The sequence below is a fragment of the Typopeltis vanoorti genome, chromosome 20, assembly GCF_054136105.1.
Source record: "Typopeltis vanoorti isolate ZY-2024b chromosome 20, IOZ_Tvanoo_1.0, whole genome shotgun sequence".
In the NCBI taxonomy this organism is placed as follows: domain Eukaryota; kingdom Metazoa; phylum Arthropoda; class Arachnida; order Uropygi; family Thelyphonidae; genus Typopeltis; species Typopeltis vanoorti.
In genome coordinates, this window is record NC_143568.1 from 47,921,557 (window position 1) to 47,940,265 (window position 18,709).

Consider the following 18,709-nt stretch of genomic DNA (forward strand, 5'->3'; position numbering starts at 1 on the left):
TCATCAAACAACTAAATATTATAGTCTTGATACAACTACATCTGGAGAGGATCCAGAGGCTAGCGAACAAGAGGATGAGTGGTTGTGGGATGCTTCCTATGAGGAAAGATTGAGAGTTTGTGGATTGCAAAAGTTGGTTGATAGACAAAAAAAAAAAACGGTGGATATGACAAACATTTAAGTTACTTAAAAGATTTTATAGGACTGATACAAGGGAAATGTTTTAGCACTTGGCTAGAATAGGCAGAATAAGAGATCATCCATGGAAATTGGGTAAGTGTGTGTTAAGCAAGGGCATGAAGACTAGATATTTCATTTGGAGAGTGGTGAATGAATGGAATGGGTTGCCTGAGTCAGTTTGTGAGTGCTTTGTCTGTCAATGGTCTCAAAGAGAGGTACAACAGATACCGTGTTGATAGTTTGGGTCTCCCACAACGAGTCTTAGGAATCCATGGAGGTAACCGTGCAATAATAATAATAATAATAATGTTCAGGGGATAGGTGTGGAGTAATTAATTTCAAAGAGTGCTGAATGAAACAAGTAACAGACCAGACCAGTGGTAGAAAATAATCAAGAGGAGTGCAGTCAGGAGTATATTGTGCTGAGGTCAAAAAAAAAAAAATGCAAAAAAAAGGCAACCTGGTTGAGTAGGTGATATTCAACTAGATATGGATCAAATACAGAGGTAAAAAGTTTAATAGTCGCTGCCGTGCAAAATTCGGAGGGCCCAGTACCTTCAATTTGTTTGTAGAGTTTTTTTCCAACTGAAATAACCTGAGTGGATGACATATTCGAATATCCTTGCGATATCTGGAGGGTAATCTTCATATAAAGAATTGATTGTGTTGGTTAATGGGATATTGGTGAACAGAGAAATGATGTCAAAACTTACTAATATTTCAGAATCTGTAATTTTGATATCCTTGATTTTTTTCAAGAAAATATGTTGAGTTTTTTATATAGGATCTAAAATGATCAGTGAGTGCACTTAAGGAACATGATGATACTTTTGCAATCCGATAAGTTAGAGAATCAATGCAATTTACGATAGGTCGTCCAGGACAACATTCTTTATGGATTTTTGAGAGTCCATAAAGACGAGGAGTTTTTCCAAAGTAGGTGCAGATTTTATTCACGTAGTTAGAATCCCAACTTATAACCTCATCAAGTAATTTATTTAGTTGTTTATTTTGTGAATTAGTAGGATTACGTGTGATCTCTTGATAGGTCGTGGTGTCATCTAATAGGCTGGATACTTTTGTCTCATAGTCAGTCTTATTCATGATTACAATAGCTTTTCCTTTATCGGCCTTAGAAATGGATATTGCATTATCTTTTCTTAAAAAAGTTAGACCTTTAATTTCAGCATTTGATAAATTGCATGGAGGAAATTTGCTTTTGAATAACGAAGTCGCAACTTCAAAACGTAGTTTGTTGGCATCTTCGCTAGGAAGTCCTGATAGATTGCGTTCTATATTATGTAAGAAATCAAGATAAGGAATGCGTGAAGGAATAACAGCAAAATCAAGACCTTTTGCTAAAGCACTGGTTTCAGCGGTGGATAATGGGCAATCGGAAATGTTTACAATCCATTTATTTGTAGACGTACTGTCAGAGGTAAGGTTTTGTCTATTGCTTGTTATATAAAGAGTTGTATTTTTGCATAAGATTTTGAAAATTTTTCTCATAAGACCGGGATAAGGATTGTTTTGATAAGCGAAGAACAATATCCAATAATTCTTCATTAAGAACAGCTGAAATGTCATCTTCGAGAACTGATATAGAATTGATATTAGAAGCTAATTCTTTTTTGGCAGTACGAAGTTGATTACGAATTAAGGAAAAACTTGCGCGTATATAAATAGAGTGGGCTCCAGGAGACCGAATTGTTTCTTTAAATGTAGCGAAAGTGGGAATAACTTTAGTATCACGGCACTTTTTGAGGAAGGCAATCCATGCTCGAAGCTTACCTTGTAGAACCGATAATTTTCCTAATTTTCCTGTTAGTTTAGTAAACTCTTCCCCGTGAAGGATGATGATTCTGATTTTTAATGGAACCTGTGGCATAGTAATTAAATAATAAAGCAACATGTAAAAACCACAGTGATATCTTTAATTAGTAAAAGGACAGATATAAGTTCGAGCACCGATTGCCTTCCTCAACGTACTGCCATGGGTAGCCCTCTGTCTCCACCTTAGGCAAACTACTATTTGAAACAATTTGAAGATACTATATTCTCATCCATTCATCCTCAACCATCTCTTTGGTACCGTTACTACGTCGATGATGTTTTTGCTGTTTGGCCACACACACACTGAAGATGAACTTTCCGCTTTTCTACAACAGATAAATAACCTTCACCCACGGATCCAATTCACTATGGAAAAAGAAAACTTTGGTACTTTACCATTTTTGGACATCCTCCTTACTAGAACGTCTTCTGGTACCTTATCTACAAGCGTCTTTCAAAAACCCACATTTACGCAGATACATTCACAAAAAGTCTGCGCACCACACGTCTCAAAAATTTGGCCTTCTTAAATCTCTAATTCATAGAGCACATAAAGTTTGCTCTTCCCCAATAATCTTACAACAAGAACTTTCCATCATTAAAAAGTTAATGGAATCAAATGATTACAACTCCAGTCAAATCCAACAGATACTTGATTCTTATGTTCCAACACCTACAGTTTCTTCAACAGTCTGCAGAGTTCCTATTCCATACATTCCAGGAATCTCAGAACCTATAGGTAGAATTCTGAAAAAGTATCAATTGATTCCAACATATATTCCTATCAACAAAATTTCTTCTTTATTACCTTCTACAAAGGATAAACTGTCTTCTCTATCTTTGGCTGGCGTTTACCAAATACCTTGCGAATGCGATATCTCTTATTTTGGACAAACTGGCCATTCTTTGGAAAAAAGAATAAAAAAACATCAATATTATATTGATTATAACAAACCTCTGAAGTCTGATCTGGCGCAGCACAGTATTGACTCTACTCATAGTGTCCAGAGGGATAAAGCAGCTCTCCTCCATAAATGCAGAGTCAAATATGAATGCTTATTCAAAGAAAGTTGTGAAACTATCTTACACTGACTGAATTTAAATAGAAATGACTGTATGTCTCTCTCAAAGATCTGGGAGACTTATCTTATGTAAAAAACCATTTATCTTAATAGATTAAATTTGTCATTTCTATTATTTCCTAGCATGCAGTAACAATTGTATTTTAATAGGTGATCCACCGAATGTTTTTGCTTGTATTCCATTCCTATTACTGTTACAGGCACTGAAGATGTACTATTAATTTTAGTACGAAATATCTGTCCTTTACTAATTAAAGATATCACTGTGGTTTTTAAGTGTTGCTTTATTATTTAATTACTATGCCACAGGTTCCACTAAAAATCAGAATCTATGGGTTAGTACTTTTCAGTAACTTATCAAAATGGTTGTTACAGTGAGATGGCAAAATATTTATTATAAAAAGTTGAAAACGTTTTGTACATTAGCTTTGTAGATGAGTTAATAATTAGAAAATCCCCAAAATCCTGCTTTACAAACCAAATATGGTACTTTTACATTCTACTTAAGGGCCTCTAGAATACATAGCAGTGGCTTCACACTGGAATGAAATTCATCTACCTCTACGAGGCATTAACACATATCCATATCATAGCAGGATTTAAACTCAGTGACAATGAAGTTATTTAAAAAGTGCATGAAGGAATTATTTTAATTATTTAATTTTTACTTGTTTGGGTAATTTGCTATTGATTACTAATTTATGGTAATTATAATCTATGCAGATTACATTATTAAAGAAAGTGATTAAATTTTAATATGAGATATTAATCACTCTTGACATACTTATGCTATGCACAAGATGATCCTTTTAAACACATCTACTACAAAGCCAGTCAACAAAACTAATTAAAGTGCTATAAATTAAAGATGCCAAGAAATTATACTCTTGGTTTAATCCTTTATCCAAGTGTAAGCGAACAAAGGTTGCATGTGAAGTAACTTCAAGACTGGGCAACTCGTATAGAGGCTAATGACTTCACATCACTTGCCTTAGTATCCCATAATGCAAAGCACATATCCTTAAGGACATTAATGCTATGTATTATGGGAAGGATCTTTGCAAAGTTAACACTTTGTTTGACACCATGTGTTAACACCATGTGTAAGCAAACAAAGTTTGCTTACACATGGATAAAAGATTAAACCAAGAGTATAATTTCCTGGCATCTTTAATTTATAGTATAATCAAGTGGAAAAGCTTTCAACATTGAAGAATTAAAGTGCTGTAATCAATTTTGTGAAAATTAGCAATAAAAAGAATTGAAATTAAGAAAATGGAAAGAAAAATGTATTGTATTTTGATTTTTGATGAAGAGGACATTAAATTAAATTCATGAAATTAAATATGGAAATAAATAACAGAATAAACAAGGCTAGTAAGGTAATAAGAAACTTGAATAATTTTATTTGAAATAAATGAGAAATCCAATTTTCTGATATAGATTGTAAAGAATGGATTAGGAATAAAACACTTGATCAAAGACTTGAAGCAGCAGACATGAGGCAGTTTTCCTTAGTTTTCTAAGGGAAACTGGGGTTTGATGGTGAAGGGGGGGGGATACAAAGGTGGTATCCATGACAATGAAGTTATTTAAGAAGGTAACTGCCTTTATTAATATTCAGGAATGTGTATGTAGAACAATCTAAGTATCATAAAAAAAAAGACAGGTTAAAGACTGAAAAAACAAAACATTTCAAGAAAAAAAATTCAGAGAAAGATTCAAATGAACTGATGCTTCAGGCCTGTACTTCTTTGTATCTTGATCAAATCAGGGCCCTAATAAATAATAAAACAACTTTGAAAGAAAAAAAAAACAAAAAAAAACAGTATTGCACTCCTTAAGGGTGCATTCCAGTAAACAATGATGATAAGTAAATACATTAACGCTTAATTTGTGATAGTAAAATATTTAGATTTTATGAATATCTTTCAAATTGATCTGGTAATGGTTTCTCTGAAATGTAACCAATAAGTATAATTAGTAGGATAAAAACACTTTCAGCATACTTTTGCAGTGAAATGTTTCACTGAAATTTCACAGAAACAAAACATGAAGTACATTTCAGTTATATAGTAAATAAAAAAAAAGTAAGAAAAGGCCATTTTTAGTTCAACTAACTTCAAAACTATTTATATGATTTTAATTGTTTGTTAAATAAACAATTAACTCAGTAATAACTTACACCATGCGCTGATTGGGAGTACTTAAAAGTGAAGTCATTATCACAGATAGTAAAACGCTCTCCTCTGGCATGGAAAATACACGCTCAAGTGCAAACTGGGATATATGTGGCAGTTTTAAGACATTCTGAACCAAAAAGAAAAAGTGTCCAATCTGAGGTAACTGAAACAAAATATTAAAATACTGTTATCATTTAAAATATTTAAAAAATAATCAATATTTGTAAATTTAATCTCTCATTTTAAAAAAGAAAAACGGATAAACAGGCATTTAATTTAATAATTACATATAATCTGTTTTCAGCTGCAGAAACTTGAACATCTTTATATTAAAAGTAGCCAACCAGTCACTGAACTGCCTTGGTAGTTCAGTAAAAGTCGCTACTTGTTTACTACAAAGCTCTTATAGTTGCAAGTATTATCTTTATAAAAATAAATAAAATAAATAAATAGCTAACCTCCCACATGGCTTTTATTTTTGTTATATCGTCACCAAGCAATTTCTTTTCCCAGTCAAGAATTTCTTGATGTTCTGCTTCTTTCTCTGCTTTTTTTTCTTCCAAAAGACGCCGTTTGGCTTCTCGCTCTCTCTGTGCCTTTTCGTGTTTTACATAACTAAGAATACGTGATGTCTCACCAGTAGATCTAGGTACTCTTTGTCTTCCAGAGTCTTTAGATAAAAACAAATAAAATGCTTATACAGAAGAATGCATAAACAGACAATATATATATATATAAATCCAGCATATAAATACAATCCATATATAAATACAGCAAAATAAATACAAGCCATAAATAGTGACTAGACAAGACTACCTTATATAGCTTTTATTTAAACCATCAGCTAGTCTCTTTAAATGGAAAAAAAAATGGAAAAATGTCCTATAATATATCAAACTCTTCAATTAGAGCAACCATATAACATATAATTGTTGGAAATAGAAGTTTTTTTCACTTGGTTATGTTATAAATTAAAAATACCAAGAAATTATATACTTGGTTTGATCCTTGATCCAAGTGTAAGCAAACAAAGTTTGTGCCTGAACTATTTTCAGGACTGGGCCAACTCATATAAAGAAGTTGACTTCACATCACTTGCCTTAGTATCCCATAATGCAAAGCATATATCCTTACAGGTATGTATATATGCATTATGGGAAGGGTCACTACTCAGGTTGGTTTCGACCTTGTTGAGGTCTCTTCAGTGGGAGCCAGACCCAGAGGTGATAACCTCTGGGTCATCACCTCTTGGTGTGGATAACCTCTGAGTCATCACTTCTGGGTCTGGCTCCCACTGAAGAGACCTCTATAAAGGTCAAAATCGGCCTGGGTAGTGACCCTTCCCATAATGTATAGCATTATACATGTCTGCAAGGAGAAGTGCTTTGCATTATGGGATACTAAGGCAAGTGATGTAAAGACCGCTTCCTTATACGAGTTGCCTAGTCCTGAAAATACTTCAGGTGCAAACTTTGTTTGCTTACACTTGTATAAAGGATTAAATCAAGTAAATAATTTTTTTAGTATCTTTAATTTTTAACACATAACATATAAATACAAACAATTAGAACAGCATATCATAAAGCAAACAATAGTTAATATGAAAAGTGATGCAGACTGAAGGATAAAGAACAAATTTCAACTCAGAATCTCTAAATAAGGTGAGAATGTTAACAATATAGTGTGACAATATTCATTCTGTGGAGTATTGTTGCAACTATTTAGGCAAAAACTTAATTCAGTGGTATAGTATCATATAAAAGTACTAAATAGACACATGAACCACATGTAAATGTGTCTAGCTGGAAGAGGAGGTAAATAGAAGTAACCTATCTATACCATTAATTGGAATATAACTTAGATACAGGATTCTGCAACTGCAGTCTGGTTATAACTCAAGTGGCATGCCAAAGACTGGATTCTAATAATATTAGTACCATTCAATTTATCAAGAGTACCAAGATAAGACCTGACCTGATCATGATTCTAGTGGTAAGACTTATACGTTGGTTAGACATAACTGGTAATTAATTTACGGAATTAACAACGCATATAAAGTAAATTAATTAAAGATAACTTTAATGAATAACTTCTATATTTCGACAATGTCACATTGTCATCTTCAGGAACATAAAGATATGGTATGTGCACTACAGGAACTAACAAAGCAAATGAGGAAGAAATTAAGACACTAATTTTGTTCCTAAAGTCCTAATGGTGCCCTCTTGCGGGCTAATTTGGTAGTCTAGGCCGTTGGGCTGAAGTTCTCATAATGAAAGTCTCCCAAATTTGGGGCAGTTTCATGCACCCAAATTTGTTGAGGTTAGGAACGTTTTTTAGAGCTGCTGAAGATTCTTTGAATAATCTTTCGTATTTAAACTTGCTGCGATGGATTATTTTTGTCTTCTTCCAACGAATTTTATGGTGGGTATCTAAGGCATGGTCTGCCAGCCCAGAGCGGCTGTACTGGTGAAACCGGATGTAGTCTTGGTGTTCTGAAATCCTGATATTTGTTGTTCTGCCTGTTTGGCCAAAGTAGGACAATTTGCAGCTGCAAGGGACCTGGTATACACCAGGTAGGTCTAGGGGAAGTGGTTGGTCTTTGGTAGAGCGGATAAGGGATGCCAACTTTTTATATGGTCTGTAACAGGAAGTAAGGTCATATTTCTTGAGGATATTAGTTATTTTTTCAGAGGTGCCCTGGATGTAGGGGATAGTGATGACTTGGTGTAGTCTTTATTGTTGAGGGGGGGAGGGGGGTTGTGGTTTTCAGGTTTTAGTATTTTTTGGATTTTTTTGGGGTTATAGCCATTGGCTAAGAAAGTGTTGAGGATGTGGTTTAGTTCCATAGTCAGGGCCTTGTCATCTGAGCAGATTAATTTTGCCCTGTTATATAGTGTTTTTATCACCTCATATTGTTGTGAGGGGGGGGGGGATTGCTGGTGAATGTATCTGCCAGTGTGGGTGGGTTTTCTGTAAACAGAGAAAACCAAAGATCCATCAAGCTGGCGGGTGATTAAAGTGTCTAGGAAGGGGAGGGTGTTGTTTTCCTCTTTTTCTAAGGTGAACTGGACTCTGGGATGTTGGTTGTTTAAGTGTGTTAGGAAGGAGTGGAGTGAGTCTGAGCCATGTGGCCAAATAGCAAACACATCATCCACATAACGAAGCCAAATAGTGGGTTTTTGTGGGGCGGAGTTTAAGGCTTTTTCTTCAAATGTCTCCATAAAGAAATTGGCCAAGGGTGGGGAAAGTGGTGAACCCATGGCTGTCCCCTCTATCTGTTTGTAAAACTTTCCTTGCCAAACGAAATAGCCTGAGTTCATTGTGAACTGAAATAGGGCTGAGATATCGGGAGGAAACTTGGCTTGGATGAGCTCAAGGGTTTCTTTGAGTGGGACATTAGTGAATAGGGAGGAGACGTCAAAACTGACCATTATGTCAGTGTGTTGGAGTGTGAGGTTTTCTATACTGGCTTTAAAGTGGGCCGAGTTTTTTATGTGTGATGGTGTGTTGCCAGTGTAGTGTGTGAGCGTTTTGGCTAAATGTTTGGCTAATTCATATGTGGGGGAATCAATGCCATCCACTATGGGACGTAATGGCACATTTTGTTTATGTATTTTTGGGAGTCCATATAATCGGGGGGGTCTAGAGTTATAAGGTTTAAGCTTGTTGGTGACGCACTCACCGCACTTTCACGTGGTCACAATTTCGCCCTAGCTCCAAAAAGGATTCCTGCTGAAGAAATCATGATTCAAATAGAGCGTGGAATTCGCAACCTGCCTATCCATATCGCCAACAACGTGAGACTGGATGTAGTCGGTGTTCTCACTAAAGCCAAACCTCCAAAATCCAACTTATCCAAAAACGAATATACAGCCCTACAAGAATTAAAAAACAACAAAAAAATAGTAATCACCAAAGCTGATAAGGGAAGCGCCACTGTGGTACTCAATCAAAAAGACTACAAAGGTAAGCTAAATTCCTTAATACGAGACCGTACTACTTACCTCCCCATTGAATATAATCCGACCAGCTCTCAGATTAGAACTATCCACAGACTCCTTAAGAAAGTCACTTCTTGGCCTGTGGAAGTCACCAACAAGCTTAAACCTTATAACTCTAGACCCCCCCGATTATATGGACTCCCAAAAATACATAAACAAAATGTGCCACTACGTCCCATAGTGGATGGCATTGATTCCCCCACATATAAATTAGCCAAACATTTAGCCAAAACGCTCACACACTACACTGGCAACACACCATCACACATAAAAAACTCGGCCCACTTTAAAGCCAGTATAGAAAACCTCACACTCCAACACACTGACATAATGGTCAGTTTTGACGTCTCCTCCCTATTCACTAATGTCCCACTCAAAGAAACCCTTGAGCTCATCCAAGCCAAGTTTCCTCCCGATATCTCAGCCCCATTTCAGTTCACAATGAACTCAGGCTATTTCGTTTGGCAAGGAAAGTTCTACAAACAGATAGAGGGGACAGCCATGGGTTCACCACTTTCCCCACCCTTGGCCAATTTCTTTATGGAGACATTTGAAGAAAAAGCCTTAAACTCCGCCCCACAAAAACCCACTATTTGGCTTCGTTATGTGGATGATGTGTTTGCTATTTGGCCACATGGCTCAGACTCACTCCACTCCTTCCTAACACACTTAAACAACCAACATCCCAGAGTCCAGTTCACCTTAGAAAAAGAGGAAAACAACACCCTCCCCTTCCTAGACACTTTAATCACCCGCCAGCTTGATGGATCTTTGGTTTTCTCTGTTTACAGAAAACCCACCCACACTGGCAGATACATTCACCAGCAATCCCACCACCCCCCCCTCACAACAATATGGGGTGATAAAAACACTATATAACAGGGCAAAATTAATCTGCTCAGATGACAAGGCCCTGACTATGGAACTAAACCACATCCACAACACTTTCTTAGCCAATGGCTATAACCCCAAAAAAATCCAAAAAATACTAAAACCTGAAAACCACAACCCCCCTCCCCCCCTCAACAATAAAGACTACACCAAGTCTATCACTATCCCCTACATCCAGGGCACCTCTGAAAAAATAACTAATATCCTCAAGAAATATGACCTTACTTCCTGTTACAGACCATATAAAAAGTTGGCATCCCTTATCCGCTCTACCAAAGACCAACCACTTCCCCTAGACCTACCTGGTGTATACCATCTCCCTTGCAGCTGCAAATTGTCCTACTTTGGCCAAACAGGCAGAACAACAAATATCAGGATTTCAGAACACCAAGACTACATCCGGTTTCACCAGTACAGCCGCTCTGGGCTGACAGACCATGCCTTAGATACCCACCATAAAATTCGTTGGAAGAAGACAAAAATAATCCATCGCAGCAAGTTTAAATACGAAAGATTATTCAAAGAATCTTCAGTAGCTCTAAAAAACGTTCCTAACCTCAACAAATTTGGGTGCATGAAACTGCCCCAAATTTGGGAGACTTTCATTATGAGAACTTCAGCCCAACGGCCAAGACTACCAAATTAGCCCGCAAGAGGGCACCATTAGGACTTTAGGAACAAAATAAGTGTGGCTTAATTTCTTCCTCATTTGCTTTGTTAGTTCCTGTAGTGCACATACCATATCTTTATGTTCCTGAAGACAATGTGATATTGTCGAAATATAGAAGTGATTCATTAAAGTTATCTTTAATTAATTTACTTTATACGCGTTGTTAATTCCGTAAATTAATTACCAGTTATGACCTGATCATATCCATATGTAAAAATTTTGCTTTTCCTTAAAACTGATAGTTTTCAAATGCATTTATAATAAACTAAATATCACCGTCAACCTGATCTTCATATTATTCAGGTATGAGTGATTTATTATTCTTTCAAATTTAAATTTAATTAATAACAACTTATTAATACAATGCCTACTAGCTGGTAAAAAAAAGGGAGTAGCTTCTTGAACAATCAAGCTTAGCATTTATTCCCATACAGTTTAACTACAAATTTAACTTGCTTCTGAAATTATCCATATGGAAACAAACCTTGGTAGAATTCTGACTTGAGAGATTGTATAAAATAATTTTTGCACTTGATGAACTGTTCCTAAGTTCTGTTGTCAGAATACTATTTTATTCTAGAGCAGGGGTTCTCAAACTTTTTAAATTTTGTACCACATAAATAAGAATCAAAAAATATATGTACCACCATTTGCTTTGCTTTATATTTTCGATTAGTGTTTGTTTTACTTGAGCTGCCATTTTGTTAATTCGTCGCGAAACAGTGTCATCTGACAAAGAAACAACATTCAACTTGGCTGCTGCTGTAGGGCCAAGAATAGACATCACAATGTCTTTGGCTGCAGGTAATATTAAAGTTTCTCCAATAGTATGTGGTTTTGCAGTTTGAGTTATATGTACTTTGTTTATTATAATTTTTTTACATACAAAAATACTGTTTCAAAATAAATATTAAATATGAAAACCCTTATGACACGCTAATGAGACATCACATCCGAAAATTCACATAAAACTGCAATAAAATGTATTTGTTCGTTTTATTCGATTCGCCAAGCTAAATTCTTGGAATAGTCTACTCGTTACAATATTAAAATACATTTTTCTGAACATTTATTTAAATATTTTGTGTAAACATTGTACCACCAAAAATAACGTAATGTACCACAGTTTGAGAAACGATGCTGTAGAGAATCTTAAACTGTGCAAATCCATATGAAAAATCACTACACAGAAGATCAGGGGAATTTTTCTACTATGTGGCAAGCAAGAGGAAAAATAATTATGGCAGGTTAAAACTGGTGGATATTTATGGTAGCAGAGTAACCATAGCAAATAATATAGTGGAATAATTTAACAGACACTTCATCAGTGTATATCATAGTGGTGTGAATGGTACTGTGCAACATATAGAAGGGAGGCAAGAATTAGGAGAATTTAACGTTAAAGAATCAGAGGTGTATTGAGTATTGTTTGGGTTAGATGTTAACGAGGCTGTGGGAATGGATAACATATCACAAAGTGTATTTTTAAATAATCTGCACAAGAGTTAGTTATGCCCTTGACCTGATTATTTAATGAAAGTCTTGCAGTGGGGAAGGTTCCTAATGGAAAGAAGGCAAAATAATACCTCTCCACAAGCATGGTTTGAGAAGAGAAGTTTCCAATTTAAAAAAAAAAAAAGTAGCTAATGCTTTTTATTCCCATATAGAGAGTAGGTGAGGGTGTTTTTTTAGCCCTATCTAGCAGTGGAGATTGAACTGACTACTCAGTCTCCAAAAGCAATCAAGAGATAGCTGGCCCAAGGCTATCACTTTAATTTAAGCAGCCTGCAGTGAAGATATGGCTCAACAAGTGTTGCCATGGTTGAAAAAAAAAAGGCTCAGAAAAAGTTCCTCTAGTCAACGATTAGACTTGAACTATCTTTGGGCAGTTTAGTGCTGAGGACTGCATAGACCTCAAGGAACCTTCCCCTAAGCTACACAGGCTCCCCACTTTCCAATTATAGACCAGTCTATATAACTGCAGATGTGATCAAAGTGTTGGAAAAAGTGGGTAGAAATAGAATACAGGATTGGGCTGATGGACATAAGATCTCTATGATGGTCAGCATGAGTTTGTGAAAGGCATGGCTTGTTTTAAAATCTACTTTATGATAAAGTGACAAATGTGCTGGATAAGGATTATTATTATTTTTTTATATTGGGCCCATATACGAGAAGTTCGCTGATCAACCAATAGTACTTTCGTACCGTATATGGGTAGTGGGATGGGAAAGGAGGAACTTGTTAACATTTGATTTAAAAGCCTGTATATTGTATTCCCTGGGAAATACATCAGGGGGAAAGACTGTTCCAGAGTACAGCAGTAGCAGGGATGAAGGAGGAGGAAGAGAAACTTGTTCTGTGGGTTTCGAGGTATACTGTGAAAGGATGTTAAGAGGTGGCTGTACATGTTCCAATCAGTTTAGTAAAGAGTGGGGGAATTATTGATGTTGTTTCAGATGAGCATTTTCCATGAAAATATTTGTAGAATATACAAACTGCAGAGACTAAACGTCTATGTGAAAGTGGGTAGAGTTAGTCGGTAAGAGATGGATCATTTATCAGTCTAATTGCTCTCCTCTGTATTGAGTCAAGCATTTTGAGGGAGCTTTTAGGAGTCCCACTCCAAATGTGAGAACAGTATTCGATAGCTGGGCAGATCTGCGATTTGTATAAGGTTAACAGCTGTTTTGAAGTGAAGTAACGTCTTGAGCACAAGAGAAAGCCTAGTTTATTGGAAGCTGAGGATGCAATGGTTGTGATGTGTTTATGCCAAGAGAGGCCTGATGTCATGGTAATTCCGAGAAGAGAAATTTCATCTTGTCTGGGAATTTGAGTGTTATCAAAATAATACTGAGGGAAAATGGTTCTTTTTTGTGGGAAATAAGACAGAACTGGGTTTTACTAGAATTGAAGTTGACGAGGTTATCTGAGCTCCATCAGAGGATGTTCTGGAGGTCTGCATTAAGGGAAGTTGTGGTTGATGTTCTGTGGGTTGAAGTGAGTTGTGTGGGGTAAGGTTTATCAAATGAAAGGGAGGAGTGCAATGTGCTGTCATCTGCAAAACTGTGTATTGGGGTTGGAGGTTAACTGAAGTTGGTCATTGATATATAGAAGGAAGAGGGTCGGTGAGAGAACTGAACCTTGTGGAATCCCAGCATTAGTTGGATGGTGAGAGGATAGGGAGCCATCTACCATAACACATAGTGTGCGTCCTGACAGGAAGCTGGCAATCCATCTGCAGAAGTCCTGAGACAGTCCAAATGATGGAAATTTGCTTAGTAAGCCTTTGTGTCAGACTGGTCAAAGGCTTTAGAGATATCAAGTGCAACTACTTGGGATTCGCCAAATTTTTCCATGGTATATGTCTAGAGATGGGTGATATATGAGAGCAGGCACCTGTTGATTGGCATCAGTGAAATCCGTACTGGTGGTCGCTTAATAGCTGGGTACCTTCAAGGTAGAATAGTAGTTGAGAATTGATGGTTTTTCTCCATCACTTTAGATAGGATTGAGGTGAGTGAGACAGGGCGGTAGTTAGATGGCAGCGATTTGTCTCCCTTTTTGGGAATGGGTTGAATATAGGCCAATTTCCCAGCTTTGGGATATATACCAGTGGGGTAAGATAGTGTGTACAGATGGCATAGGATAGGGGTCAGTTCTGCTGCACCGACCTTCGGGACAATTGGAGGAATGCCTTCAGGGCCAGGGACTTTTTTTGTGTCTAATTTTGACAACAGGTTTATGATCTCTTTCTGGCAAAAGGATACAGGGGGCATTGTATGTTGGGCAGTTGGAATGAGGGGGGCATTTGCCATTATCAGTTATGTGTGCATTGCAGGCAAAGTGTGAAGCCAGGAGATTAGCTTTTTCTGTGGGTGATGAGCAAGGATCCTATGAAGAAGAAGAGAGGCTGTGTCTTTGGATAAAGGGCCTTAACAGAGAAAGAAACTGGCTATGAACATTTTGCAATTGAGCCATCTGGGTATGATAGGGGTGGGAGTAGTGTAGGGCAAAAGTTGTGACCAACTGCTTTGGCAAGAGACCAAAAGTGGCTGCCACTAAGCTTTTTGCAACAACAGGCTGCAAATTTCCTGCTTTTTGCCTGTTCCAATTCTGTTTTGGAATCATTGATAATTTTTTTGCATTTGTTTCAGGCTTCAGTATAGGCACTGAAGGAGGATGGTGTTCTTAATTTGAGCCAGTTGTGGTACGCCTGATTTTTCATTAGTACAGCCTTGGTACATCTTTTGGAGAACCAGGGTTTGGATAGGGGACGTCAGTTCAGAGTGGTGTGGGGAATGATGTTATCATGCCAGTGAGGATTACTTTGGTGATGTGTTCGGTGCATATGTTTGGATTGGAAGACTGCAAACAATAGTCAAATCATGGGAATGAAGCATAGTAGTCTCGGAGGCTGTCCCATTTGGCACTATTATAATGCCAAACTACTCTTGTGCAGGTGTGACTGTGTAAGTGTTGTTGCATGTGGCAGAAGATGAGCACTAGGTTGGGTCAGAATTACCCAGGGGGCTCACTACATTCACTGTATATTTGGAAGAGTCATTGGCAAGGAAGAGATCTAGAGTATTTGGGTTATCTGGTATTCTGGTCGGCTTATGAACAATTTGTGTGAGGTCGTTGGTGATGGCAAATATTTCAGCGTCTCTGGCTGCAGGATCTGTACAACTGGAAGAGGAAAGCCAGTTGGTGTTATGAACATTAAAATCACCTAGGAGGATGATTTCACTATTAGGATAGTGGGACTGGAGCAAATCAACTTTTGAGGAGAGGAAATTAAAGAGCTTGGAGTGGTTGGTGGTATTGGGAGAGCGATAGAGACAGCAGATGAATTTTACTGAGTGTGTGTGTGGGGGGGGGGGGGTATTTTTAGCCAAAGGAGGTCAAAGCTGGGCGATTCTAGGTTAGGTGCTCTTTGGCAGGGTATGTCAGAGCGAATATATGATCACACACCACCCTTGGGTCATATCATATATTCATAGTAGGATAATCATATACAGTGATATTCTTAGAGTTTGCAAATTTGATAGATTACCACATGATTAAGTTGGTGTACAAGCTGCAGAAGATAGGAATAGATAGTATATTGGTTAGATGGATTTGGAAATTGGCTCTCTGATCAATACCAGCAAGTTGTGTATGATGGAGCAGTGTCTCAGAAAAGGAAGGAGACCGGTGGCATGCCTCAGAGTTCTGTTTTTGGGCCACTACTGTTTAACTTATTTGTTAATGATATTTCATGTGGATGATCTACAGATGATGCAAAGTTAGGTAGCATTATCAGGAGTAGTGCTGATGTTAATTCTCTATAGGAAGATTTGAATAGACTTTTAAGCTTGGACAAATGAGTGGGGTTGCAGTTTTAATGTTAATAAATGCAAGGTGTTACACTTTGGAATACAGAGATATAAGGCCATGTACTGTATTGGTGGAGCTGTACTTCAGTAAGTGAATGAGATGTGGGATCTTGGAGTGATGGTAAACAGTGGGCTGAAGTCTGAAGGCATATAGCAAGTGTTGCAAAGACTGCACATCACACTGCTGCTATGATAAAAAAATACATTGACTTGTAGGGATAAGGAAGAGGTGGTGCATCTATATAAGGCATTGGTCAGACCACATATGAACTGTTGGGCTCAGATTTGGTCACCTAGTTTTCAGTGAAATGGAAAACACTAGAGAGGGTCCAAAGATGAATAACCAAAGTGATATCAGGACTCTGGACTGTTGGCTACGAAGAGCGTTTGAGAGAATGTGGATTACAGAGGTTAGTCGATAGGAGGAAGAAAGGAGATATGATAGAGACCGTCAAGTTAGTTAATGGATTCTATCAGATTAATACAGAAGAAATCATTAAATGAATGGATGTTAAGATGGGAAGAATGAGGGGTCATCCCTGGAAATTATATAAAGATGTGGTGAAGAATGGTGTGAGGAGTAGATTTTTTATGTGGAGAGTTGTTAGTGGGCGGAATGTGTAAAAATAATCATAATTTAAAATTCTGAATATTTTTACGTATTGTTTATGTTAGTATGTTTATTAGTTTTAGTTTCATAACACACATTATCAGCACTTGCGATGTGCTCGTTATTGGAATTAATTTGTCAAGGTGATATGTAAAGCATTTAAAAAATTTATGTACTTACCGGATTTGAATAGTTGTATTACTTTAAAAAATTTTATAGTAGTTTAAAATATTAAGTTGTGTTTTTTTGAAGACATTCTCTTGTTACTAATGGAGACAACGTGTCAGCCATCATATTTAGTTTCTCACTTGCCACTTACATGGAGTGTGCATGCTCGCCGAGAAGTTTGATCTGTGATTGACAGCTGACAAGAACAGCGTTTGGTATCAGAGTAACGGGTATAAACAAGATAGCGTTCGAAAAGAAATAAGAACACAAGCCGGCAGATATTTAGATTCAAAGGAAATTGAGTTTTTTATGTGACAGTCAGAGGAAAATTAATAGTATATTCCGAAAAAGGAATCATGGAACTATGAAGTTTCAAAGTGAAATAAGTATTGATAAATAAAAAAGAAAATATTGTTATAGATGTTTTAAAAGGAATATTCGAGGAAACGCTAATTGGAAGATTAGTAGTAGATTCCAAAAAGGGAATTGTAGAACTGTGAATTTTTAAAAGTGGAAGAGTTAAGACTGTCAATAAGCATTAGTGAATAAAAGAAAAAATTGCTATTTATGTTCTAAAGGAATGTTCGAGAAAACTCTGATTAGGAAGTTTCATCTGTCTTAAGGACGCCGGATCTAAATATTATTTCTACTGAAAAAGGAGACAGAATTGAGTCAGGAAGAATTAATGTGTGCTACATGAATGATGAGCAAGGATCCTATGAAGAAGAAGAGAGTCTGTGTCTTCGGAAAAAGGGCCTTAACAGAGAAAGAAACTGGCTATGAACATTTTGTCATTGTGAAAACAAAGTGTTTAGTCTAGTCTTAAGTGTAAGTTTATTTTTAAAAAGGCCTTGAATCCAATTAATTCTGTAGTTATAGTTATGTAAAATTGTTTGAAGTGTATATATAAATGTGTTTTTGTTTTATTAAATGTGTTTATTTTGTATTTTGGTCTTGAGTCAGTGATTTTTGGATTCTGAAAGCAATAGTAAAAAAGAAGTCATTGCACTAATCGGAGTGAACCCTTGTGCATATAATATATAGGTACACTCGGAAATAAAAAAAATAATTGTTGAACAGAGATCATCTCTATACACAGGATTAAATAAATAAAAATCCTATATTTAAACAATGGCACAGCCAGTAGGATTAATATTATGATAATATCCTCTATATAAAAATCTCAAATTATTACAAGAAAATTTGAATTAGTGGGTGGAATGCATTGCCTGAGTGCATTGCGAATGCAAGTGGTGTAAATAACTTCAAAGCTGATTATGATAGACATGTTTCTGGTTGTGTGGGCTTCCCATGATGAGTCTATTGACTCGATTGAGGTTACCAAAATAATAATAATAACAATAGAATTTTATAAAATGATTTCATTACCATAATTTTTATTCTCTTTGTGGAGACAGAGATAAGTGAATTTAATTACAATGATAATTGCTTTCGCCATGTTAGTAATAAAAAAAAACTGCATTCCATTACTGTAAATGGAGGAATAATTAATAATTTAATTATATCTCTGTCTTTCCATTTTTTTTATTGTTATTGCTTAACATATGTAAGTCAGCTAATTTATTAAATGTCTGAATGAAATTCAAATGCCCTACAATATGATGGCAAATGATTTGATGTGCAGGCTGAGTAGAAGGAATGGTTGTGCATTCTTGTATGTGTGGAGTGGGTATGGGGAAGAATAGATTT

General features: G+C 36.4%; 1 protein-coding gene across 1 annotated transcript in view; it reads right to left on the minus strand.

Annotated features, from left to right (window-relative positions):
• Positions 1–18,709, minus strand: part of LOC150095413 (uncharacterized) — a 284,955-nt gene that overhangs the window by 195,423 nt on the left and 70,823 nt on the right. Inside the window, exons 4-5 of the mRNA XM_090410362.1 lie at positions 5,737–5,948; positions 5,281–5,441 (exon numbers count right to left, since the gene is read on the minus strand). Coding sequence (XP_090266488.1) covers positions 5,281–5,441; positions 5,737–5,948 — 373 coding nt within the window. The remainder of the gene's footprint in view (positions 1–5,280; positions 5,442–5,736; positions 5,949–18,709) is intronic.